At 39.3% G+C, this 26479-nt stretch overlaps 1 protein-coding gene across 1 annotated transcript in view; it reads left to right on the top strand.

Moving 5' to 3' along the window:
• Window positions 1-26479, top strand: part of OCA2 (OCA2 melanosomal transmembrane protein) — a 171804-nt gene that overhangs the window by 1914 nt on the left and 143411 nt on the right. Inside the window, exons 2-5 of the mRNA XM_054219851.1 lie at window positions 20376-20474; window positions 21083-21268; window positions 24804-24861; window positions 25773-25845. Of these exons, the coding sequence (XP_054075826.1) occupies window positions 20376-20474; window positions 21083-21268; window positions 24804-24861; window positions 25773-25845 (416 nt within the window). The remainder of the gene's footprint in view (window positions 1-20375; window positions 20475-21082; window positions 21269-24803; window positions 24862-25772; window positions 25846-26479) is intronic.

Raw genomic sequence — 26479 nt, 5'->3', positions numbered from 1 at the left:
GTGAGAACTGGAAATCATTACAGCTGTGCTTTCCAAATATTAAAAAAATAATGAAATTGACAGCTTGACCACAAAAGCCACATAAATCCTTTAGAAATGATTTTTGGAGTATTTGAGGATTTGTTGTGTTGACTAAGAGTTTTACCGACAGAATCAAGTCTTGTAAAAGTTCCTCAGGATGTGACAGGCGTGAGTTAACATCGTCTTGTTTTGAAAGAACATGGCAAGCACGATGCATATGTGAGGATGAGAGGCAGGCTGGGGAAGGGAAAGACTGAGTGCATCTGGAGGTAAGGTTTTTCTTTTGTGAATTCACGTATATGTCTTGCTACGAGTATGTTTACCAGTGCTATTTACTGTACTGCTAATGATTCTGGTACACGAACAAACCCCATGATTGTGTTCTTATGGACCAGCTCTCAGCTTTCTGGCTAAACGTCTTCCTGTTATTTTCCAATGGATGGTAGGAATTTGTGTACCAGTGACAAGCAGCTTCCTGTGAACCTATGAACCACAGTTTGGAAATCACGGTCACAGGTGCCAGAAATGAAAAATACTAAATCATGGGTGAGCCCACCTTCCTGCAAGTGCGGGCAGTAGTAGCTCCAGGTCTTTTCATAACACCATTTTCCTATTGAGGAAACTGTAGTCACTGTGCATGATTTAGGAATAGATATACAATTACAGAGCCATCCCCATGCTCCCTTACAGACAAACGTGTATCTAATCTTCTACAGTAATATATTAGGGCTCAGGAAAGGATCTCTTGAAATGTCTCCTTGTTGATCTTTACCTCTCTTGGTCCTCCAATATTGATTTTCTTTTTCTTGTGGAGATGAATCTTATCTGGCTCTTCTTAGCATGTATTTTAGCCAACGTATATTAGACACAGTTAAAATACTGATGTGGTCTGTGTGACCCCTCTAGTATGAGTAATTACCCTTAAATCATTGGGACTACTCAACAGAATGCAGATAAAAACATGGATAAACCTTTGCAGATTTCATGAGTTGTTTGATTAGTTTCATTAGAATGAGAATTAGCTTTTAATGTAAATTGTTCTTTTGCTTGCAAAGAAAACTACTAATGATTAAAAAAAGAGGAGACCAAATCTTTTTTTTTTTTCCCCGTAAAGAGGTTCACTACATTGGCATGTCTGTATGTTTTGTTTTAATGCATCTACTTAACTTAAATTGCTGAATTATCTTTCAGGGATAAGATTCCCAGGTTCTCTAAATTGTTCAAATATACGCTGAGACAAGACTTTCGAAAGAATCTATTTAACAGAACAGGGGATTTATCTCGGTTGCTAAAATTACCTTTCAGAAAATGTTCCTAAGTTAACTGGGGCCCTTTCCCCAGGAAGGTAAATGTCCACCCTATTCTGGACTGAACATTTCCATTTGACTGCAGAGCAATCCTGTAGGTATTTTGTGGCTGGTGAGCCTATTGTCTCGGGCTGCCTGCCTGTCAAAATGCCTTCTCATTTACCTCGTGTATTGAAGAACAATACCTTCTGACTACAGCTTTTACTGTATTGCCTTAGGCTCTTTGAGCTCTGCATAAGGAGGTCTGGACTATCCACAGTGGTCGCTCCAATGACTTTGTCTTTCCAGAGCATCCTTCCCCTTGAAATAAGCCTGCCAGCCTTTCGTGAGCAATATACTTCCATGGGAAAAGCCTAACGGCATGGCTTTATGTCAAACAAATCTGAAATCCCCCTTTGTGATCCACAGGAAGGGGGTGAAGTCAGCTGTTTTTGGTTTAAGAGTTAGTGAGCCTCAAAGGCCATCTATAGAAATGAGATGAATAGTAATTCTTAATCCCATGTAACCAGTCACTTTGTGTTGCTATTTAAAGCTATGTTACTGAAAAAAGGAGGGCATTCATTGGAATATAAAAGTGGTAGAAGGTGGTGGAAGAGGGAGGTAATAAAGTAACTAGACCCTGTGGCATTCATTTCATGTTGCCCTTTTGGTCCCTTTCTTTCTTTGATGCAATTGCTGGCTGTACCTCATTTCAGTGCTCAGATAATAACATTATCTTAGGAACAAAAAAGTCTGGCAGTTGTGCATTTGTTACTTTGTGAACTTTTCATGTGAAATTAGACTGTGAAAGAAAGGTGATGAAACCAAGCCCCAGTGTTACTCCACTGAAGTTATGTTTGGATGAATTTGGCCCTGGAATTTGCTGGTCATTTAATATGATAGTCCTTGGAAGTTTTTTTTTCTTTAATCTTTGTGCCTCATTAAGAAGATTTATCTCTGGGATAACAAAAAATAATCTCTTTTTTTTTTTTTTTTTTGAATCTGCTTGAATTTGTGTTTCATCAGGCAAAACTATTTCTCTCAGCAATTCTCCTGTCTCTCAGTTTCACTTACCTAATGCTCATTTATGTAAGAAAAAGTAAAAACAATCAACCAAATCCAACTCTTCCTTTGCCCTGAATCTGCGGTTCCAGGATCAGTAGTGACTTGCAGTGAGAAGATCAGTGAGTTAAAAATGTCTATTGAATTTTCGGTTTGCAGCAATACAACGGAAAGATTGCAATTGTATTTCCTGAGAAGCTGAGAGAGGATAAGCTATTGTAGAGCGAAAAGTCAATATGAAAGTGAAGTTATGCCTTTAGCAGTGAGGGATTATAAATCTCAATTTTGATTTTTAATTATGTTGATGTATTGCTACTTTTAAAGGACATTTATGAGACTTAGAATTAGATGTCAAGAAGACATGGTTACTGTCTAAATAAGTAAAATTTATGTGACAATTTAAAAGCTTCTTCAGACAGGGGAAAAAGACTGAGGAAAAAAAGAAATCAAAACATTCAAAACACATTTTTTGTGTGTCCTAAGACTAATTTTAATCTTTGGCTATTAGAATAAAATGGGATCATCTTCTGTTCACCGGTCAAACACGGAAAGTGGTTATTTTCACATCATAATTGCATGTTTGTGTAGCAACCATTCTGGTTTTTCATGTCAATCACATAAACATTAGACAAGAGTCCAGGACAGACAGATGACTTCACAGCAAACTGCCACATTCATCATTCTCATGTGGCTTCTGGTGACCTTGCTTGCTGCCTGAATGGTGACACTTCTGGCTTTCTTTCCATTTCTTATCTGTAGTGAATGTTTCTGAGTTTTGATTATCCGTGAGGGTCTTTAAATGCTATGAGACTGCAGTGAACAAATAATATTAAAGAATTTTTAAAGTCACGACTTTACTAGTTGATTTAATTTGGTTCACTTGGATTTGAATATACTCTCTCAAGCATTTGTTGCTAACATGGGGGCAAGTGGCCGCAACGCAGCTTGCCATGAGCAAACTGTGTAGCTCAGATTACAGCTCCCTACTGTTGCCCCTACTACATCACAAAATCATGTTCAAAACCTGAAAAACTCAAAAGAAGCAACAAGCAGCTCTAGGAAACCTTTAGCTTGAACAGTAGGAAATATAAGAGAAAGACAACGTTATACACAATAGGCAAATAAACGAGTTATCAGAAAGTTCTGCTGCCCCCTTCTAACTCGCTGTTCCCCATTTCCTACAAAAAAGCTTCTTGGAGTGGTAACAGGAGGAAGACAGAAATGTGGTTGCATGGCGTAACTTCAGGAGAGAGTTTGGCTTCATTTGAGCAAAAGATGTGTGTTTAGCAAAAGACTGTTTTTAACAGGTTTTGCTGTTAATGAAACATGTAGACACAAACCTCACTCGTGATAAATTTCCCTGTATTCAGAATTATTTAATTTCTCTGTTGCTGTGTACTATTCATCATTTCAGTGCTTATTTCTTATAATTATTCACAATATCTCAGATTGGTCAGGTACTACAATTTCTGTCTTTTCACTGGCAGACTAAAACCATAGCACTCCCATGTCGCCACTCAAATGCTTTTTGATTCTGGCAGGACATTTTGGTAAACAAAAATCCCCCACTATTAATTTTTGTTTCTAAAAGTGCTCTGTTGAAAGAATTAGGGGGTACTATTTAACTGCGTCACACTTTTCTCATTGTCAGGCTAAAGACTGAACTCAGGACTCAGTGAAAAATTTGCAGTGTACCAACCTCCAAAGATCAAATGTTTCAATTGAGTCCCTGTGACATATTGCACAAAACTGTTGAATTTTACAAGCAGCTGCTCTCTTCCTAATGGTTAATAATATGGTTACGTGGGGTTCATCTTCATTAGGCCAATTGTGGAAAGATGCCAGTAACGCACAAGCTTCAATCCTCTTTGGGTTGGACAGCTGTTTCCTCATGTAAACCTCTATTTAAATGGAGGAAGGCTTTTAATGTCAGCAATGATTTTTTTACATTATAAGGTTGAAGGGTTAAGCCAACCAGACAGCCAGACTTTGAAAAGAAATGCGTTGTGCAGAGACAGTCACAGTTGAGCAGGAGGGCACGCGTGGGGCTTAAATAGATGACATGAGGAGTAGCTATCAGTGTAAGACGAAGTGAATATCTCAGTTGCTCAGTTTCCCTCAATGAAGCTTTTTCTTTGAAAAACTATTCCATGTGGTTCGTTCCTGGCCGATGTGCGTATGTGCAGGTGGCAGCTCTGACATACTAAACAATTTGTGGGAACCAGAACATTGCCCTAGCAGGTAGTCAACCGGTACTAATTATTAAGAATTCAGTTCTGTTCCCAATTTTCTGGCATGTAGGTGTGCAAAAGCTTTTTGTGGGGAAGAACAGTTCTGTCTTTGCTGATAGTGACTGGGGAGAAGAAAAACAAAGCATTGGAAATCCGGGGCCCTTGCATGTATTGCTGCGTCAGCTGGACATGTGAATAGGCAGCCACTGCTGTTGGGCTGCAAATCATCTGCATGGCAAATTTTCTACAGGGCCAGGCCCTGCAGTTGATGGACTGAGCAAGACAAAACCTGAAAATGAATCTGAAAATAGATGAGAAAGGGCATCATGGAGAGGAAGCCGATGTTTCACAGTCAGTTTGACTATTTGGCTTTAAGGGTTGGACCTCTGTGAACCTGAGGTGGGGCAGGAGCCCATGAGTTTATCAGAGCACAGAAGGAAAAAAAAGGACAGAGCACAGGAAAAGGACAGTTTGGTTTCACAGTCCAATCAAAAAAGAAGTAATGCTGGTGTGGCTTTTTTTACTCTAGATGCCCTGATTAATTACTTTATATGAGATTTGGGAGGTGGATGTACAATTCCCACCCTGGCTGAGGGATAGTAAACACACACCTCCTCGCTCTTGAGTAAGTGTATGGGCCACTAGGCTCCAAGGCACTCTTATTTTTGTTTTTGCTCTTTCAGTTTATCCCTTTCTCTCTCTAAATAATGAAACATCAATTGAAAGAGCAACTATAACTCAGGTATTTTATTTTCCAAGCACATTTCCTGATAATCAGCATTGTTTATCTTATCTCCTCCTCTTGCTTCTTCTTCCAGTGACTATTATTTTGTTGAAAATATAAGGGCCTGAAGGATGAGGAGAGGAAGGGTTTGCAGGATATTGTCTTTCCTGGTAGCCAGGGTAGTCAGATGAGAGCTTGGGTAGCTTAGTTCATACTGAGTATTTGCCAAAAAATACACCTCAGCCTCTGCCCAGGCTACTGGAGAGCAGCTGCTGAGCATGGAGGAGGTAGAGAGAACTCTGAGACACTGGTGGAAGGAGCAGTGTCTGGAAGGAGAGTTATCAATAAAATGCAGAGGCAGTGGGAATAGTGAGCAGGATGAACGGAAACCCGTCCATGTGACTACAGAGGGACACAGGTTGAAGCTGAAACACAGCGTGAAACACAGAGTGAGACCCGGGGGCAGTGAACTATGGAGTGAATTAGATAAACGCAAGTTAATGTCGTGGTTGTAAGCCAGACTCTGATGCAGTCATTCCTCAGTTAGGGTAAAAAAAATCCCAGCTCCAGCCAAAGCTGCAGTTAACACAAGAGTATGAAACCGTCAGCCCCAAACCTTGAAGCGAGCCAGCCGAGTTAATGGCACTCCTTGCTGACGCTGATCGCCTTGAACTGGCGAGTACTTACAGCTTGATCTTACAAATGAAAATAAGGCATGTCGACAAGATAAAAACGTGGATGGCCATAACGCCTCAAAAAAATCAAACAATCCCGGCCTAAAAGGGGTACAGAAAAAAACCTGTCCTTCCTTTCTTTTTATTTTTTCTTTTCTGTAGCTTACTGTTTGGAGCAGGTGTTTTAAAGCATAGTTCTACTTGGTGATAAAGATGTGCTTCAGTCTGCCCAACACTTTAAATGCCTCTTCCATTAGAATTAATTAGCATCAGAGAGTGGTTTGTCCTGTTGTGTTAGAAGCACTGGAAATCACTCCTCGGCCACAGCAAAATTTTCCAGGATAGCGGTGGTCATACATTTAAGAACTGAAGTTCATGTTAAATTGAATGTAGTTGATGGAAAAATAGATTAATGCAGATGGAAGAAATTAGCCAGTGAATTAAAAAAAAATAGGGTCACAGTCTGTAGTCTGGCAAATCATATGGCTTTTTTTAAAATCTGCTATCCGTAAGGAGCTCAAGTGATTTACTCTCTGAAATACAGCACAAGCTGATAAATGAGTCACCAAAATGCTTACAGACAGTGACCAAGCAAGCAATTCTCTGCTTGATAGGTACTAATGGGACTGCAGGGGCAACCTGCAATAATTGTGCTAATGGACCAGCAGAAGTCAGAGACCACGACGAGCTCTGTCCGCAGCAGGTCGGAGCTAAGTCAAGGACAGCACAGTGTGCTGGAGCCAGCTCAGTCAGAACTGAGTAGATTCAGAACTAATGCACTCAGGTTTGGGTTGTTTTGTTTTGTTTTGTTTTGGTTTTTTTTCCCTTTGCACATTCTTATATGATTTCCTCTGGGCAGGGTGAGATAGAAAACAGATTGGCAGTTACAGTAACCCACAGTTTTCAGAAATGCAGTAGGATACTGACTCAGTACTAGCTGTGAATTAGCATCATTCAGAAGCAGCTGTGAAAGGCTGAAGGTTTTGCTCACGCTTTCTGAAGTACTCCCTTTTCCACGCTAGTTGGTAAGGACGGTAAACACAGTCCATCTGCCATTCATTCCCTGGAATACTTGAGCAGAGTTTTTGAAAGGACTCCCTTGCCTGAAGTGAAGCTCTGGCAATGGTGGAGTATGAAAGCGCTTCAATATAACTGGCTGTTATATTGAACTGGTGTGTCTGGCAGGACATTGCACTTGCTGTTTGATGAGGAAGTGCTATGCTATTGATGAATTTATTGTAAGAAGTCTAATCCTCGATTAATACAATACTTCCTCGAATAGGGTAGGTAGATATTTCACAGTGACTTCTCTACCCACTCTTGTGGACTTACGTAATTTATTTTCTCTGCTGCTTAGAAAATACAAAAGTAAAAGCGGCATTAAATATTCTTTTGTCTCTAATCTTTCTAGGAGTGATAGGAGCAACTCTACCTCCTTAGCCACGTCAATGACATGTGAGCTGCAATCCTCTTTAGGAGTCTATTGACAGCTGGTTCATCATGTAAACCTCTTAGAGTGAAAAGCATGAACCTGAATTTAGTGAATCTGTCTGAATAATAAACCCAGAATGGAGGTTAACAAGCAATGCACTTCTGTTTTGTCTGATGTGTCTTTAATTGTGCAAGCTAAACCAGCAGGGCTATGTCGTAATTTTATATAAATACACAGTTTTGTTGCATCCATCGTCATCACGTGCCTTTTTTGCTAAGACACTCTTTGCACTGTATGTTGTGCCCCCCGGTGCCTTCCAGCGCAGGCCGACAAGAGCAAACGCCCTGCACAGAAGTAGCACAATGGAATTTGTGCATTTTAGACAATGTTTTTGACTCACGTCTACTTGGCTTATTGTGCCTAAATAATAAGCTAAGCCAGAACTGTAAGGAAAGTTTCAGAGTAAAAATTTTGAATATCAGCATGTGGAAAACTATTATTTTTAACCACAAATAAAATGGCAACATGCAGCCATTACAAATCTGTTCATAGTTGTATAACAGTATTGAAGAGGATTAGAAGGCCAGAATTATTCCAACTAGCCTATTTTGACAGAAGACAGACTACCCTTGGCAGAAGAAAATGATAGATTGTGATAAGGATTTGTATGTACGGGTCTTGTGCTAATCACAGTTTTGGACCTATAGGTCTGTCAACAAAAGTTGAAAGAGGTCCATTGATGTCATTAGACCTGTCATGCTTTACTTCAGCTGCAAATCTGATGTTTGTGAGGCAGAATACACAAGAGCTCCACAGCAAAAGCAGACATCAAATCTACCAATTTATTTACAATTTAGACTAGGACCAATCATTTTATTTTCTTGATGTATCAGTCCAACAAATGCTTTAGGCTCAAGAAGATATGATCGAAAAAAGAGAATTCTGCCTCTTCATGCTCGTTAAACACTGTGTGAATCTGGGGAGATTTAGGTCATAAATATAATGCTTTGAGATCATAAAAATTAAGTATTTACATCAGCTTCCTTATATGTAATGGAATTTATTTACTTGTGTGCAGAATTAGTCATCAGGATCCTACCTGTGTTGCGTATACATCTCTTCAGGGATGAGGTCTTCATGGTACTATGGTCTACATCACATTTAGTCTTCATCAACAAGAAAGTTGCAAGTAGGAGCATACTTTGTCTTGTTGAGGTTACAGTGTTTAGTTATTGACCAAAATATATTAATAGATAAACTGGATTAATACTGCAGAACTGAGGCTTTAACCATAGCTCTTGCAATGAAGGACAAATGTTGATGTAGTCCACCCTTCCTTTCTAAATCAATAGCCTTTTTAAAATTTAATGTGTCTATATGTTTTTGTCTTAAGTTAAAATCTGTTCTTTTAGCTCTGCCATGTGTCACGATATTTTTTCTCTCCAGCCCACGCTTTTTCCTAATGCTTCTGGAGGAGATAATTCCTGTAGCTTTAGTTCTTCCACTGTTGTGATTAACTTTCACATTGCATAACCTTAAAATGGTGCAGAATGATTTTTTTTCTCTGTGACAATGTACTATGAACTTCTGCTCATAGACGTGTTGTTTGCTTGTTTTTTAAAAAATGTTTCTTTGCAATTGTAACCCACTTTTAAGTGCCGTGACTCAAGCGCAATTCCATTTTTTTGGCTTTAAAGATGTTATTTTTGTGTAAAGGAACAACCATTGTTCTGTGTTGATTCTTGAGGTGCAGAAGAGCTACCTATATATTAACTTTTAAGAATGATGTCTGGTTATGGTCATTTTAGTGTGTGTGTGTCTCCTGTCTTTCTTTTTTGTTACTTCATTTGTTGTTCCGCTGCCTGGAGTATCCACTTACCTTTCTTTTTCCTTTGCCATTCAATATTGTCAGAGTATCCTTCAGTTTTCCTGCTGTGTCACACTGCTGATAATTTCTTTTTGCAAACTGCCTGTGCAGACCGTATTAAAAAGACATTTGTTAGTGCACTGGCTGTTTATCTTGGCAACAGTTTCTGGAGTTGTTTTATTCACAAGATACACGTGAGAAGCTGTGTTTTGTTAGTACTATACTTTATCCTACATTCCGGCATCCAATGTGTGTTTCAGGCTTCTCTTATTTGGAGATGCTGTTGATTCAAGAGCACTAAGCCTTTTTGATCCTTTTGAGTTTATGATCAAATAGCTGCATAACTGCCTGGTCCAACACATAGCAAAGAACAATTTGTTTTGATGAAAAGCCTGTTCTTTAAATGTTTTTTAAAACATTTACAAGTGTTTCTGATTGAAAATTAATAGGTATTCAGGCACTATATCTACCTGAAGAAACAAAACACTTGTCTTTAACTGTTTGAATTAACTGTGCTCCACAGCATCTCTGACGGTGGTACCAGTTACAGAGATCCTTGGTCCCAGTTCTGCTTTTGGAGACAGTCATATCTGTCTTGCTTCTTTACTGGGGTTCATTTATAAGGACCTGCTAGTTTTTTTCATCTGTCTTTTTTGCATAACAGCTTGGAGCCTTCTGCCTTGAGGAAGGGAAGAAGACACAAAGAAGCTGATGACAATGGTCAGCTATGTCAGCATGGGATTTCCCCTTTTCTGCAGATAATCCTTTGCTGAAGAATTATTTGTTTTGAACTCAGCAGCACTCACACTTTTCCTTTTCTCTCTTCTTTTTCTTTGTGAGCACAGAATGAGGTTTTATTTATGTAACCTCATGTCTAGATCGCCACAAATGTTCATAGGTATGCAAAGACTTACTATCCATGTGGCTACTGAGCAGAATCCTACCTTTTTTTGGGTGACCAATGTCCAGAATTTATTTAGCTTTGGGACGGTGCTGATTTTTAGAACACGCATAGCAAATATTATGGCATTTCTCATCAAGAATATGTTATGTCAGGAGCAAGATGGAAGGAAATCACCTCTGTGAGACTATGGAGTAACCAAAGTGTCACTCTATACAGAGCCAAAGAGAATTCAGTGTCTGTGAGAAGAGAGCCTGGCATCTGTGTGACTGGGAGGGAAGATGCGCGTCATTGGTATAAAGAAATATGATATATAGTTAAACTGTGTTGCCGGAACAAAGCCATCTGCCGTGTAGGAAAAGGAATTTCCTTCTGAACCCTGAGAGGCATAATTTTGTTCTATTGCCTTTTCAGTGCACAGGAGTGTGTTTTTACCTGCAGAAGGATTACAGCTTAAATCAGGAGGCAGGGAAGCTGTAACGGCATCATTATTCTTTGTTTTTGTGATCAGTTTCCCTACTTGAGGGGAGACTTGCCAAATATAATCTGCATGCTACTCTGCATGAGACAAGGAAATTCTCAGAGTTTCTTTGGAATGTATTATTTATAATCCTTGGGTTTTTTTTAGTTTTTCTTTCTTCCTTTCTTTTTCTTTGAGAATCTCAGTTGAATGTGTTTATGGACTCAGGTCTTATGTTTCAAATTCATCTCCCATTGGCACTGCATCAAAAATCTGTGTTTTAAAGCTGCTTGTTAACATAAATTAGATAGCTCCTTCTCTGACATTGTAGCCTTGAGGTACCTATAGATATCTGAGGCCTTTCAAGGCAGAAAAAGATGTCTGGTAGCAAAACAGAACCCAACACTGTGGAATGAGTTTCCTGAGGCTTGTAAATTGCATATGTTAACATGTTAACATCTTAGTGAACTGCTATTGCAGGGAAGAGCACCGTCTTTGTGAGACAAAACTGCATTTATTCTCGAATGGTTTCACTGACTATTCTCCAAATGTAAGAGTAAATATTGTATCATTATCAGCTACCTTTTTATTCTGTTTGGTTTCTTTAATTTGGTCGCCTGGGATTTTCAGTGCTTTAAAAATTTTTGTCTCTGATATATCTCGAGGTGGAATGCAATGATCAGTGATGTGGATTTACTCTGTATTGGAAGTTACTTATTAGGAAGTTATAAGGAAATCATGTTTGGAAGGACTTGTTCATAGTTCTTTGTATTCCTAATGAACACTGAATAACTGTTTTTGCGTAAAAATCTTCTTTACCAAAAAGAAATGTCATCTAAGAGCAAATAAAAAGTACATGAAAAAAGTACCATTTGGTATACTAATATAGACATTGTTTGTGTGAGGTTTATACATTATTTAGTGAAGAAGTCTTTCTGTTAGCTCAAAGTTAGTTCTCCAGGTTTCTCATATAGTCAACATGGGAGACGGGGAGGATGAAAATGATTTGAAGAGGTCTTTCCCCTACCAGTGACTGTAACTATCCTAGACCAGACTTTTAGATGGCAGAAGTTATGAGAATAACCTGAGTGTCTTATGCTCAGCCAGAAGCTGAAAAGGAAATCTTAGTATCCCCATTATAATTAAAATAATGAAAAAATTAAATAGAATGGAAGAAATTCCATTGTAGTGAAAAAATACGCAGTATTTTATCAACTTAATAGTGTTATTTCAATATATGATAGCTGTATCTCCCCCTACAAATTAATTTTAATCGGAAAATTTTACTGATGTTTTTTCTCTGCCTACGCTGAGTACTATGTCTCACGGCCTAGCTTTGGAGTGAATTTTAGCATTTTTGACGGGTCCACTCCATTAGATCAGGGCCTACATAAAGGTCTTACAACTTGTCCTAGTTACACTGTAATACCTTATGAGACCCTGACTATCTACTAGATATGAGAGTTCTTGAACTTGTCTTGTTTCGTTTTATTGTCACCAAAGGACAGAATACAAGTCCCAACAAGCTAACAATAGTTGGAATCCATCACGTGATTTTTAAAACAAAGCTTAATTTGATGACAACTTGAATTTTTTAAGCTGTGCGGTGGCCTGCTGCTTGCCTTCTCTTCCTCTAACACCTCCCCAGGCACAAAAGTCAGTCGTGTATTTTCATGTTGTTAATGAACTTTTTTGTATGTCTGTCTGGATTTTTTTTCATTCTAAGCAATGGATACACTTCAGTATTAGTGACGAAGTCACTTTTTTTCTCTGAAAGTTGCAGGTATGAATAATGTTACCTCCAAATTCTTGAAATGAAACATATGGAACTACAATTTTAAAATAAATGTTTAAAAAAGAAGGAAAATAGCTTCTTCACGATTTCATCTTTAAGTGTAGCTCACTAATTACTCTTTTCAATCTCCAAAACTGAGGTGAGTGGCATAACAGTACATTATAAGACTACGTGAGGCCAGAAGCATAATTACATGTGACAGCTTGTCAGTACCTAGCTTGGATTAAGGAAAACTGTATCAAAATAATCCCGTCTCACCATCATGTAGGAGAGTATTCCCTCATCTGGGAAGGAGTCAATGGTCTTCTTTTAATAGTGTTTCCTTTTCTTGTGTCATCCTTAAATTCAGCTAGTCTGAAAGTGAATCTTCATACTTTGACATATGTTTCCCCAAACCTTTGAGACTAAAACATCAAATCACTGCAATGCCTGAAGAATAGCCTTCTCTAAAGATGGTCACATCATACAGTTGCTTCTCAAACCTATTTTTTGTTTACATTTCTGTCATCACAGGGCCCCCTGTTGCATCTTTAAGAGACCCTGGTCAGATATAAAGTTAAAACATTAAGTTGTCACCATTTCCTTAACTTTTGAGATTGTTGGAATTGCCTCACAGACTACAAAAATAGTGTGCAGCCCTCTTTATTTGTCATAAATTCAGTTAGCATCAGAGTTGGTTAATCTAAAAGCTCATCGTGAATGCCAAAGAGAAACGCTGACATTTTAAAGCCAGGCTTGCGGAATATGCTAAATTATTACAAGTGCAGCCATGCTTAAATTGTTGCTGATAAATTGCCTCCCTATAGCAGATTCATTTTTCAGTATGCCCTGCAGCATTTGAGAATAATACCTCTTAACACGCTATCTGTGTAATCCATGGAGAACCCAGGGTTTTGGAATTTGGACCACTACCAATACTGGCTACTGCTGCCTTTTTCAAATTTGCAGCTTGCTGGCAGTCGCCAACAGCTAAGCTGTTTTGGCAGCACCTGCTCCTGAAATGTATTTTCTCCTTCAGACGGTCTGCAGTTTTTGCATGCTCTCTCCTGTAGCTTTCCAATTTTCTTTGCTGAAGCAGAAAATGGAAAGGAGGAATCATCAGCTATGCTTTCTTAGTCCAACTTCTCAGTCCTTCAAAGAGTAGCCTTTTTGGACCTGCCCCATCACTGTGGCCCTTCTGCGTAGTCATGAATCTCTGGGCTGTTCCAGTTCCCTGTCCCATCCCCATCCCGTCCCTGCTCCCTTGCTGGGTGCTATAGGACAGACCCTGGGCGGGGAGGGCACAGCCCTTGCAGACCCGCAGCCACCTTCTGTTCCTGGCTCCCTCCCACGGGACAGACAGCCTTTGTGGTGCCCTGACACGGGATTGGAAAATGTGCAAACAGCTTGGTCCTTTTAGGGAGAGTCAGAGGAGCATCAGGGCATCTTAAGGATTAAGTACTTCCTTTTAGCTTCACGCATTGCAGTGGGGTCCTGGTGTGTCTAAGTTATTAGCCATGTCCCTGTGTCTTCTTGATGGAGACTTCCCCTGACAGAGGCAGGCAAAGACTCTTGAGGAAAAGGAGCTACCAAGTCCTGGAGGTATCTGAAAATTTAGTTTTTCAGGGATGTTCAATAATGCTACAAAGCCTGATTTGATTTTTAAAAAAGGAAATATAGGAAGCACTCTATTTTCCAAACTATTTCTGAATTTAAAATTGCCCTACTTCTTGAAATAGCAGAATATTGCACAAATGAAGGAGGAGAGAGCACTACCACGTGCTCTTGCAGGACATTTTCACTCTCCAAATCCAGCAGAAGTGAATGAAGTAAGGACATTGTGTATGTCCTTCTAAAGAACCATTTCCATCTTGGAAAAGCTCAGCACACACTTCACTACCTCTTTCTTAAGCATGTTCTTTAGTTGCCTGGGGTCTTGGCATAGTAGACACTTCTCAATGAGACCTGCCAGTTGGCTGTGCCTCTTGCAGTGTCTTGCTGTCAGGTAGTGGCAGTGCTGCAGTCCTCTGGGGAATCCTGTACAATCCTGACTAATAGGAAATTAGGAAAATCAAAAAGAAAACGAGTCTGTATTAAGTAATGCTTTCATTGCTAAATTTTTCTGACATCTTAATGGTGCATGCTTTTAAAGGGTCTAGAGGTTATTTGCTGGTTTAGTTGAAGCTACATAAAGCAGTCATCAGAAAATGTGTGGAGCCTGTTTAGAGATGTGAGTTCTGGAGTCTTTGATCCTTCCTTGACTCTTAGTGTATCAGTTGACCATACTTCATTTGTGATGGGTTCCCCCATGACGTGCTACCACTGAGGAGAAAACATGACGGCAGGCTGCGTCTCTGTGTGGGCATATATATCACGATGTTGATGGATGTGTGTATACAGCTGATTAGTACACAGTAAATGTTTAAAAGCTGAATACTAAGATGTTGATCAGCACAGTTTGTACCATGTAACCCTTGTCCAAAAGTGGACTTTATCAGAAACTGACAAATACCAAATCTGGTGTAAGAATGTGTTTCAAGTGCGGTCAGAAACTGGTGTGGGGTTTTCTTTCTTGTTTTTTGTTTTGTTTATTTGTTGTTTTGGGTTTTTTTTGTAAAAACCTCTCTGTTTTTCATTTTATTTCTGCTTTGTGCTCGTTTACAGTTATGATAAGAGTAATTAGTTGAGTACATATGTTTTGTATAAATGTTTTCTATTCAAGGAAGATGGTGCTTCTGAAGTTAGGCTTTAGCCTATAAGAATGTAGAAATGATAAATTAAAGTCTTACAGTTGTTATTAGTCTCCTGCATGATTAATTATCTCTCATATTCTTCTCAAGCTTTCTTCTCCACTAGCAAAATTTACTTAAATTTTTATTGTATTTGTTATAATCTCTTGTCTCAGTAATATTCCTGGGCTTTTGTTTAGGAGGCAGCCTCACACTTATAGTGGTTTTAGTGACTATTAATTCAGGGAGGTACGCTAACTTCTCTTTTTTCCTGAAGAGATTCTGCTTTTAATGCTTTATATAGTGAAATTTTGAATAAGTTATGTTCAAAACTGTTGAAGTTCTTGCACAATACTTAGGCTTCCATATTCACCTCTTCTTCAATTCTGACCAAATCTTTTCTTTGAGGTGAGAATTATTGCTGTCTGTTGTCATAGAAATAGCTCCTTTACTGATAGTTGCGTGCACGACTTAGCTAATGGCAGATGAAACATTATATTAGCTGATGTTTAAAATGCGTGCTTTTTATTATAGGGAGTGAAAACTTAATGCATTGTGTGGCATGATTAATCTTTTCGATATAAAGCTAAATAATAGGTTCCAGCCAAACTTAGCGATTATTTTAAGTGTTTGTCAGCTAACTAGAATGAGTCTGTTTTTTTTCTTCCCCAGGTTCCGGTGAGATGCTTGCTTTTTTTGGCATCCTCTGCTGTAGTGCATTTGGGATTGAAAGGTTGCTTATTGCTGAACAACTGTTCATACCACAAAATCTTCCTTTTCCTTTTGTTTAAAGTGGCACGTGTAAACATGTGAGGAAATGGCTGAAAATGTGGTCAGGGCGCAGGTCTGGTACTCAATGGTAGGAACTGAGTTCTCTCTTTGGACTTCATCCTGGAAGTTATTACCTGCAGGTAATGGAAGATAGCAGCATGTTGGTGGTGGAACCTGCAGCAGCCTTCAGCCACCAATTCTGAATAATGTCCGAGAAACTGTCAGCCCATCAGTGGGAGCAACTAGAGTCTCCCCCATCTCCTCCTTTCCTCTCCCACTCTCCCCGTACCTCTCCATATGGCCAGGAGGGGCAGGAGAAGCCTGCTTCTCCTTGAACTGCTCAAATGAGTGTAGGGGTTTGAAGGTCATATCTCTGCTGTACAGCTGTAGAGAAGTACAAATTGCCACTAAAAACCTTGCTCATGCGTGGGAGCAGTGGCACAGACACAGATTGTGGGGGCTTCTGCAATAGATGCCCAGGGCTTGCATTTGGCCCTTTGTATTTTTTAATGCTGTGGGTGAGATCCTTCTCCAGCTGCTGTTAAGGCAGCTGGAGCTTCATTTGTGGACACCTCCATGGCTTGGCAGAGCCTGCTGTATCATCTGGGGTGTGGACAGACCTCGTACAATGCTGATTTCTCGTCTGGGTTACTATGGAGACAGTCAGAAATGGTAATTGCTTGAAAGATTAGCGGTGGGAAAGTATGACTTTGACTGCAAGGAACCAGCTCAGAAAACTCACACTTTCTCAGAATAAACCTATACTCCTGCAGAGAGCGCCAAAATCTGTATCTACGACTGTCACAGCAGTAACCAAGTGGTTAAGAACACAATCTTCTGTTTGAAAGATTTCTCTTAATTAAAAAAAAACATGCCCAGCTGCAGTAAATGTGAGAATGAATGTGGCCACAGCTGCGGTTGTACAGGAGGCAGGACATGATCTTCTTTTTCTTATATCAATTCCACATGGATCGAAAGATCCATGTATGAGTGGTGCTTTGTTTGAAGAAGTCCTTGTCAAATACTTTTTTTCATAGCTTTTGGGTTTAATTTTTTCCCATCACTTTTGAATTAAAGGGAAATGAGAATGTTAATTTTTTTGTGTGAAGATCTATGTGCATATCTACATGTAAATGTATAAATATGTAAAGGGAATTATTTCATGTCTTTTCTCATATTTCATGCATAAAACACTAATGATTTTTGAGTCTGAATCATGCGAGAAGAACACTGGACAGGACTGGTGTCCAGCTTACCAGCTCCTCACACAGTATAAATTCAGACCAATTTTTCTGTTCCTATGAAAGGGTGTCTTCACAATGGGCTAATGAGCTGACCTGGTGATTAGCTCCTTGGTAATGTTGCTGACTTGCTCAGCAGAGGTAGGTTGCACTCTATTCATGCATGTAGGTATGATCAAAGTTTCTATCTCTTTTGATTGTGAAAAAAACCTGTGTAAACTGATCCTAGGTTTGAAATGCGTCACACTGATATCTTTCTCTTATTTACAGCGTGTCATAATTGCCAGCCACTTGCAGGGCTGAAGAGCACCAAGGATGATGCTGAGAGGGTTTTTGAGCACTGCAGACTTCCTCCTGTAATAACAGGGGGTCTTTGGGACTTCCTAGGTTTTGCTTGCAGATGATCTCTGTTATCTTTTGATGAAGTGGATGACCAAATCACACCAATAGTGTCTCTGCAGAAGTATGAAAGGCACAGAGGGTCTTGTATTCAGGGATGACTTCCATTTTCATAATCCTGATGCTATTTTTCTGGGATGTTTTTTCAACTTTTCTTTCTAGAGCTTTCAGCCTTCAAGATTCTTTTATGCCCTAATTAGCTTTATTGTTTATATTACTTTCATTCTCTAATTAGAGTAATCACATCACGGGGGAGTTGAGGCTCTTCTGCTTCTTTTCTAATTATTTTTGTTTTGTCAAGCCTGGCTGTTTCCTGCTGCTTATTCTTGTCCGTGTGTTTTTACTCTCTGCAAATTGATGTTGTCATGTACTAATTGTTTTCACTTTATCTGAAGACCTTTTCCATTTTTACTGTATTGGCCATTCTTGGCAATCTATGAAGCTCTACAGTTCCATTTAAAAGTGGTAAGACCTATACCAGCAAGTGAGGATAGCAAATGTGCAAAAAGAAAGTGAAGGTGATGTCTTTAACTAGCCTTCTGGATCCTTCACTGCAGGTTCTATCATTTAAATCACCTTCCACCAAACTTTTATCCTCTCTTTCTGGTTGCCATTGCTACAGTTCCTTTGCCCTTCAGCACTCTTTGCAGACTGGTTGCTCACTCATAGTAGTGGTGAAGACCTGATGAGGTGGGGGGGTTTGTCAGTAGATATATGTGTGCCTACAGAACACAAAGCAGTGTTGGTATCAGCCTCTAACAATTAGAAGAAAATGGAAGTTTTTGCAGCAAGTTTTCTGGTTACTAATCTCAGATTTTGCACATGTCCTAGGAGGAAAAGAAGAAAAGTAATTGTGGAAAGGCTAATGGTGTGCACAATGTGAGGTTAGATCAGAACAGCATATAGTATATATTATTTTGAGCCTTTTTTGTGGAACAAGTGTCATCATTTTGTTTAACAGCAGAAACAGATAATCGGTCTTTGTGTGATTTAAATTTCTGAATGTATGAGTTCAAGGTCCACCATCAGATTTTTTATTAAAATTGTCACTTTTGGATGCAAACTTTGAATGTAGTGGTATGCTGGGATTAGCCAGGAGCATATCAGTAGTGCTCAGTGAACACACATTTAAAGTCCTGCTAGTGTTTTTGCTATCCTTATGGATTCCATTTTGTAAAAGCTCCAAGTAATCTTTTATGCCTAAGGCTATTATAAGATTAGAATAACACTTGCTTCAAAATACCAGAATTTCTACACTTAAACTTGTTGTGTGACTGATATTCTCTTATTTAAAAAAGGAAGCACTTCGATAGCTTCAGAGTATGCAATCATCTCTTCACAGATGAACTGTCAAGGTTCAGTGTAGCACCTGAATTGTAATCTGCCCAACATCTGACCTGAGGTACTGGATAATTCAGTCCCTCTAACTCATTCTTTCTCTTCTGTTGAGACTGCAAATGCGGTGCTTACAGCAGAGTCTGAATGAGCATTGTGGCCACTCAGGGCTGACATAATCATATCCAGTTGCTCCACACCTCGCATGACTTATGAATGATAACAGTACTAAACAAGAAAGCTGAAGCATTAACTGGAGGTTTTAATTTTGCAAAGTCTGAGTTCATGCATACCTTTATGAATTGCAAGAAATTCCACTCTTCCATTGTGTTATAAAGTTAAATACACAGATCTTTTTTTTTTTGGACTATTTAGAAGATTGAATGACCCGTCACATTTGTATATTTATTTGGTTGTTCATGATTTTATAATTTCTTTCCCCCTGCAGTCCATCAATAGCAGAAGACATTTTAGGTTTCCTCTAGGTGTCTCTGGGAGTAACGAGATCTGCATATTGACTGTAGGACTATAGATTTCTGCAGGACTTTCTGGTAGTGGGTGACTGCAGTTTTGAATGGAATAAATCTGAGTGAGTCTGAGTAATGGTGGTTTTGATGGGAAATGTCTCTGGAAGAGCCAGGTCTTGGAAAGTGCTCTAAAATGGCTCAATTATTTAATCTCTGCTAGAAGCCTGACCCAAAGCTAGACCCCTGTGATTGTGCTTGATTCTCTTCAGCTGTTTCTTAAGCTTTGGGATTTATATTTTAGCAAAAGGCTTCTTAGCAATGCTAAGCTGCAATATGGCAAGAGGCAGCGCACTCTCTGCTAATTATCTGCAGCACCAGACTTGACAGAAACTGTTTGGAAGGGATTGTGCAGCAGGAATGAAGTACTTGTACTTCAGATAAAGCTTTCTTCCCTAACACACGAGGGGTGCTGAAGTTGTTGTAGAGTTTAGTAGACTTCTGGTGATCCATGTCTCAAGTGATATTTACAGGACAGAAATTATCCTAATATATTTTGATATAACAGAAATTATGTTTTATGGAGTGGATTAATGTGAACTTCTATGAATATATGTAACTATTTACCTTCAGAATTTTGCCTCACTAATATTACAGTGTAGTTGTTCCACTGTACATTTAGGTGTCTACAATATAAGCATGTGAGTATGAATTAGGTGTCTATTGCTCTTCTGGCATTCAGAGGGAATTTAACTACTATTTTAGATGCTGCTTTAAGGATAAGATAAATTTATCTTATTTTATGCAGTAGAGTCCCCCATGACTATAAAGAAGTAACTACTATGACTAGTTCAAACTTAATTAAAACCTTAATTTATGTGAACTCCATTCTTAAAGATTATTTAACTAGTTAGATGCACTTGTAGCAAAATATTCTGTGGACCTGCGGTGAATCGATTGTACTGCAGACTTACTGTTTTTTTTTTTTTTTTTTCTCTCCAAAGATATCACTTCAATTTTTCCAAATTATTCAGCTCAAGGTCAAAAACCACTGACTTTACAGAGAAGACACCACTACTGAAGGGTTCCTCAGAGGAAAATGGGTGAGTTACTTTCATTTTACTCTAAATATTTTTTTTTCCAAGCTATCTTCTATTTAATTGTGCATGCTTCTTTCTCATATCCTGACACCAAACCTGCTGGGAAATAAAGTGAATGGCAGGGGCTGCGAGCAGAGAATAAGTCTGGAGTAGCTTGAGTGGAAAGAAGGGGCTGCAAATGGGGAAGGGAAGGATGTAAGGTCTGAGGTCAGGGTGATTAGAGAGCCCTAAGGATAGGCAACTGCAGGTCGTGTGCTCTCATTTGCTCCATGTGCTGTTACATCAAGAGCACCGGAAGATGCAGCAGAACTATAGGCAGGGTCCTTGCAGGGGGTTTACACACCAAATACTGAGGCACATCTGCCTGGTGCCTCAGAGAGCTGGTTCTCCCAGGTGCACCTAAATGTCATGGGGTCTTTGTTTTTGCTCCCCAGCCTACCTCGCTGTGTCACCAAGTGGAACTCAGTCTGTACTGAGTAAATCTCCTTCTATTAATTTTTCCATTAAAATCTCTCACAGTGAACCTAAGGATATGCAAGGTCAGTTGCATCTACTGTCTATTGAAATAACCACTGTTTTGTCTTATTATGTTTATTGAAAATGTGTGACAGGTTGCGGTGCATGGCTCTTCATAATCCAGATTTTACCACAGATGATGATTCATGGGACAACAGCTCTGCAGATTTTGAGCAGAGGTTTCAGCTGGGAAGTGAAATGACGAGCTTGTCCAGATCTGTTTCTGAGAAATATGAAATCTTGGACAACCTTCATGTCAAGTTCAGTTTATCAAAGATGAGGTCTGAATTCAATAATTTATTTATTTATTTATTTATTTCTGTGGGAATTTGTTTTTAAGTATAGATGTCTAGAAAATGATTTGGTTTTTGCAAATGAATAAAATGACACTCCGTATTTAGGCCATATTTCACCATTGATAGTTTATAAATAAACCCTGGTGAAATGGATTACAGCCTCTACCTAATGATCAATAGCCCCTTGTTCTTACAAGCAACATTCATGGCACCTATTCTAAATTTGTTAATAAATACTTTCTATATTGCTCTTAGCATTTCTTTGAAACCATTTCTTAAAGGCCCCTTGGTTGATTGCACAGCTTTATTCTTCAGCGTTTTGTTGCTTTTATGAAGTACTTCACTTTAATTAAAATATGTATCTAACATGGTCTTTCTGTAGTCATTATAGTAGCTTTTCACATACTCAATGCCAAATCTAACTAAGGATTTTTATACCTTTAAGTACATTAATATATTTCACTCTTTACCTCAAAGTAGTCCTTTACCTCATTTAGGCATGGAGGAAATTGAATCTGTTAATATATTAAAAGATACCAATGCGATAAGAGCTTAAGTTCAAATTTTCTCAGGATATTTCTGCCAGTGATTTAACTAGCAAACCCTTTAATCTTGGATACGAATTCTCTCTGGCCCTTCCAGAATTTCACCACTTTATACTGGCTTGGTTTGGCCTCTGCTCTGCAGATTTGCTTGGAGCCCAGCACTGCATGTCCTCATCTCTGTGTTGATCCACGGAGCCTTTCCAATGAGATTTCCGTGCATCTTTTCCCAATCTGTACGCTGTCTTAGCTCATCACTTCACAATTGTTTCCCTCCTTTCATTGTGCACACGGTATTGTGTGGCGTGCCACTCTCCTGCACTGCTGCCGAACAAATGGAGCAGGAGAATTTCAATGGCTGCAATTAGTGCAATATGAGCAGATGTGAAGAAGTTTGGCAGGCGTCTTTCTTCACACTCGCAGTAGCTTTGCCTGGTATTTGACGGAACAAAGGCATCAAGCGGGAGTGTAGAATCAATTGTTTCCAGTACTGTGTAGATTTATAATCTGGGGAGCAGCGCATTTCTCTGGCAGCACTTCCCGCGAAATATTTAATATTTTCATTGCTATAGTGCGGGTTGTACGTATGGGGCCAGCTCCTTGGCTGTCGTAAATCAGCATAACTCCGCTGAGATAATAAATGGAGCTAAACTGCCCAACACCACATGCAGATCAGACTAAAAATCATTTGGTTTAGAACAGGGGGTGAAATCCTTCATAGATTTATACTTCATGCATTTCCAACTGAAGTCAAATAGGATTGCGCCGGAGGCATGTATCAGCGCCGGATTTGGCACAGGGTTTGTACTTGCATCGCTGTGCCAGATTAGCGCTGTAGGAAGAGACAGATTGCAAACCATGGGCGAGTCAAAGGCTGATCACTTCTCAACTGTAAGCTGTTAACAGCGCTGCTTCCCTGACACAAAATGCCATGAAAACAAGCAGACGGGAGGAAAAGAGCCTTCTAAATTCCACATTTAGTAAAATAGCCATTTACAAAACCTTTTTTATTATATCTTGCCAGCTCCTTTAGATGAGTTTCTGTTGTTTACAGACAAGTGAATGAGTTTATAAAGGTGTAATTCATGCATTTTGATTTTTCTTATGTCTTAAAATCAAGTTATTGCTGTTTCTTGTTTCAATAAAAGTTTGAATTACTATTATTAGAAATGATAATTTGGAAGTGGAAACAGAAGATATCAAGTACATTAAAATGAAACCAGTCTGGACCGGGCTTTAATAATTCATACCATAACAAATTCTCAAAAATACTGAAATAGATCTGTAATGTGGAAATGGCGAGGATATACAAGTAGGACAGAGGATACATGACTGAGCTGGCACTAAGTGTTTTCCATAAATCACGCAATACCAAAAGAAGTTATCAGTTGTGAGGTGCTGATAATGGCTTTTGTTGTTATTCCTCTCTTTTCAAGCCCTTATTTTCCTCTTCCCCCTCTCTGCTACCTTGTTTTTCCTTAGAGTAGGGCTACCTGGCATTTCTGGAAGAAGCCACCCAGCTGGCTTCCCCTCTTCCTCTCCCTTTTGTAGATTTTTATACCATGCAAAATTTGCGTAAAGTCAATATCACTTGTATTTCATAGGCCATTGTAACGCCTTTGTACCAGTTTGTCTGTGGCAACATATTTTTATTAGCTGTTGGGGTTTTTTTCTGCCTGTTTGGAAAATTCTAAAAAGGAAGGGATCTTTGGAAAACAATGTTTTTAAAAAATGGGTCTCCAGTTACTCATGCTGTTTTCAGTCAATGAACTTGATTTAGGGTCTTATTTCCACTCTGATTAAAAATTTTTTCTGACTCTTTTCAGGCAACTCTGATATAATATTTTGTTCTATAGCACCTGACAATGCAGCTATTATTTATTGCACTGTTCACTTCTCAACTAATTATCCTAGTAACTTGAAATGATTTCCTTTTAGCTTGTCATCAGGCTTAAATCAACCTTACTCTTGTCATTCTGTCAGAAAAACAATGTTTGAATGTTTACTTTTTGAAAAAAATTGAATAAGAACATCAATTCCTTCAATTAGTAAAAAGATGTAATAAAGGCAAATCACCAGAAAGAGTTCTGTAAATTAAGACATCCGTGTAATGTACTGATGGGCAAGAAGAAAATAATTAATTGAGTTGCCTTTTATGGTAAGATTAAAAAAATGGTAATTTAAAAGTGTTAAATCTTAAGATTTCTTACTTGAGAGCATTCATTTTCAACATCCACATTTTAATTTAGAGTTATTCTTGCTTAACCTGTCCAAGTAGTAAGCTCTGACACTTCAGAAAATTTGATGGCATCAAATCTCCAGAACTGGGCATTCCTTCAAAGGGCTCAGATGTGCTATTGGAAAAAAACCAACCTAATTTTTGTAGTTGGTTTATCTAGAGATGCTCATGAAGTACATTTGGTTTAGAGACACTATTAAAACTGGGAAATTCTTAAAGCTTGTTCTCGTTTTCAAACTGTCTTTTCCCAACACCTTTCAGGATGTATATCAGAAGTCCCGTTTTGAGGAAGTCATTCACAACACCCCTCAATGCAACAAGCTGTGCTTTCTGCTCAGCCATGCCACTTCCCTGCAGTGGCAGTGCTCCTCTGCCTCCCTGGGAGAGAGCAGGGTGAGCTGATGGGACTCTGGGTCTGTGGGGGGCCAGCCGTAGCAGCAAAGTGGCTCCAGGTCCCAGCACCAGCTCATGCTGCAGCCTGAGGGGTAAAAACTCCAGTAAAAACTGCCAGCAATGAGACCCAGCTGGCAGCAAATCTGGGGCAGGAGGCCCTTATAGTCACCGAGGCTTCCCAAACCCCTGCTGACCTCCTGTAGTGATGTTCATACTCTGACTGGGTGACATATTATCATCCCTAAGTGATGACCACGATGCTTCTGAAATGTCAGAGCTATTAAGAGAACAGGAAAGATTTGTTTTAAACTAGCCATATAGTAAATACATGTTTCTTACGTTTCAGATGCTGTCTAAAAGTCCTAAAAGTTTCAGGCCTTTTTATCTTTGTAGTTGTCTGCTCTGTAAGTATTGAATTAGCAGCCACCCCTGTTCCTCCCCTCCCCACCCCAGTATCTTAGAATTAGTTCAAAATGAGGTGTCATATTTGGTCTTAGCTAATAACATTTCTTGAGGTTGGGGCAAGATGGCAAAAAAGTGAAAATACTGTGCAGGGCCTTATGCCTAATCAGATCACTGTGTGGTGCACTAGCCACCACCCTGGACAGTGTGTTAGGGTAGGCAGTTGAGTTTGAGGAGGCAGCTTAAACTCAAATTTGTGTGTCCTTAATGGTTACTTGTTGAATTTAGGGTGAGTCTTCAGATAGCGGCTAACACCTGGGGAATGTTCATAGGAAGAACTGTGCTGGGGAGGATGCACCAGCAATCACAGTGCTCCATGGTGTGAAAGGCAGAAGGCCATGAGGAGATAGGCAGCTCCCTACCAGGGCTGCAACGGTGCTGCCCTCTGCTACCAAAATCTTCAAAATCAGCAAAATCTTAGACTGCAAGACTTGAGAAACATTTCAAAAAGTTGGAGTTTATCCTTTTAGCTGCTGTGAGGAACTCTTCTTTTGGCTAGTGGGACTTCTGTATTAAAGACAAAATAGATGACTCCCTGTATTTCCTCAGATGTGGGTGTTGCTTTCCAGTTAGATCCTTAAGATTACAACTTTGTCCTAAGAGACACTTGGATAAAATACATTGAATATGTGACTTTGGCAGTAAGTTTATGGAAGGAATATTAGTCATCCTTGTTAAGTATCCCAGGGCTGCTTTTCAGCTGTGTTGGAAACATACTTGAAAATACTGAAAGCAATCTTACAATTTAATGTACAGTTTGAAAGAGTCTTATTCAAGTATCTGAGATAGGCTTAGCAGGTATTTTTCAGTTTTTGTGTTATTAATGTATGTTTGATTTTTATCCTTGCCCTAGATTTTATTTGGCATTTATCCAGATCAAGGTGTGTCCTGGCAGATGTTGGCTGTGTCACCTCTGGAAAGCTTCTGTATCCTTTTTTCATTGAAAAAAAAAAAAAAAGAACTGAAGTTTCATTGATAAGCTGGTTGAATGGGTGGGTGTTTTCTGTCTTGTACCGTGAGAGGACTGTGTGTCCTCAGAACCTGAGCTACATGTAGACATGTCCTTTGATGCTGGCCACAGTCATGCTTCCTTGGCAAGTCATACTGAATGGCCTGCTGGGGCACCTTGTGGTGTCCAGCCAGTCCTCGTGTCCAGTCTCTGCATGAAGCCAAAAGTGTGGGAGTGGGTTGCAGAGTCAGTGGGATCAAGGCCCAGCAAATAGCTGGGACATGCACCTGGCTGCAGCAACTGCACCGGTTGTATACTGTCATCTGTAAGATATCTATGGTGTATACATGGACCATGATGCTACTCAGCGAACTCCTTCAAAAGCAAGAAATTAGATGATTCGTGGATATATTTCCAGAACAGCTTAGCCTAGCCATATGTATGGATTTGTGGATCACTTGATATTTTTCAGTGGAGATTCCTTTACAATTTTTCCATACAAAACGGGTCAATAGTGAATTTAAGTCCACAGATTGCCAAGAAATGTTCAGAAGAACAAGCAATAGAATAACCCAAAATAAAAATGATTCATCGCAGGTGAATACAGACCT

This window comes from Rissa tridactyla, chromosome 1 (genome assembly GCF_028500815.1).
Source record: "Rissa tridactyla isolate bRisTri1 chromosome 1, bRisTri1.patW.cur.20221130, whole genome shotgun sequence".
Taxonomy (NCBI): domain Eukaryota; kingdom Metazoa; phylum Chordata; class Aves; order Charadriiformes; family Laridae; genus Rissa; species Rissa tridactyla.
The sequence above is the reverse complement of the archived record's forward strand: the minus strand, read 5'-3'. Positions and strand labels throughout refer to the sequence as shown.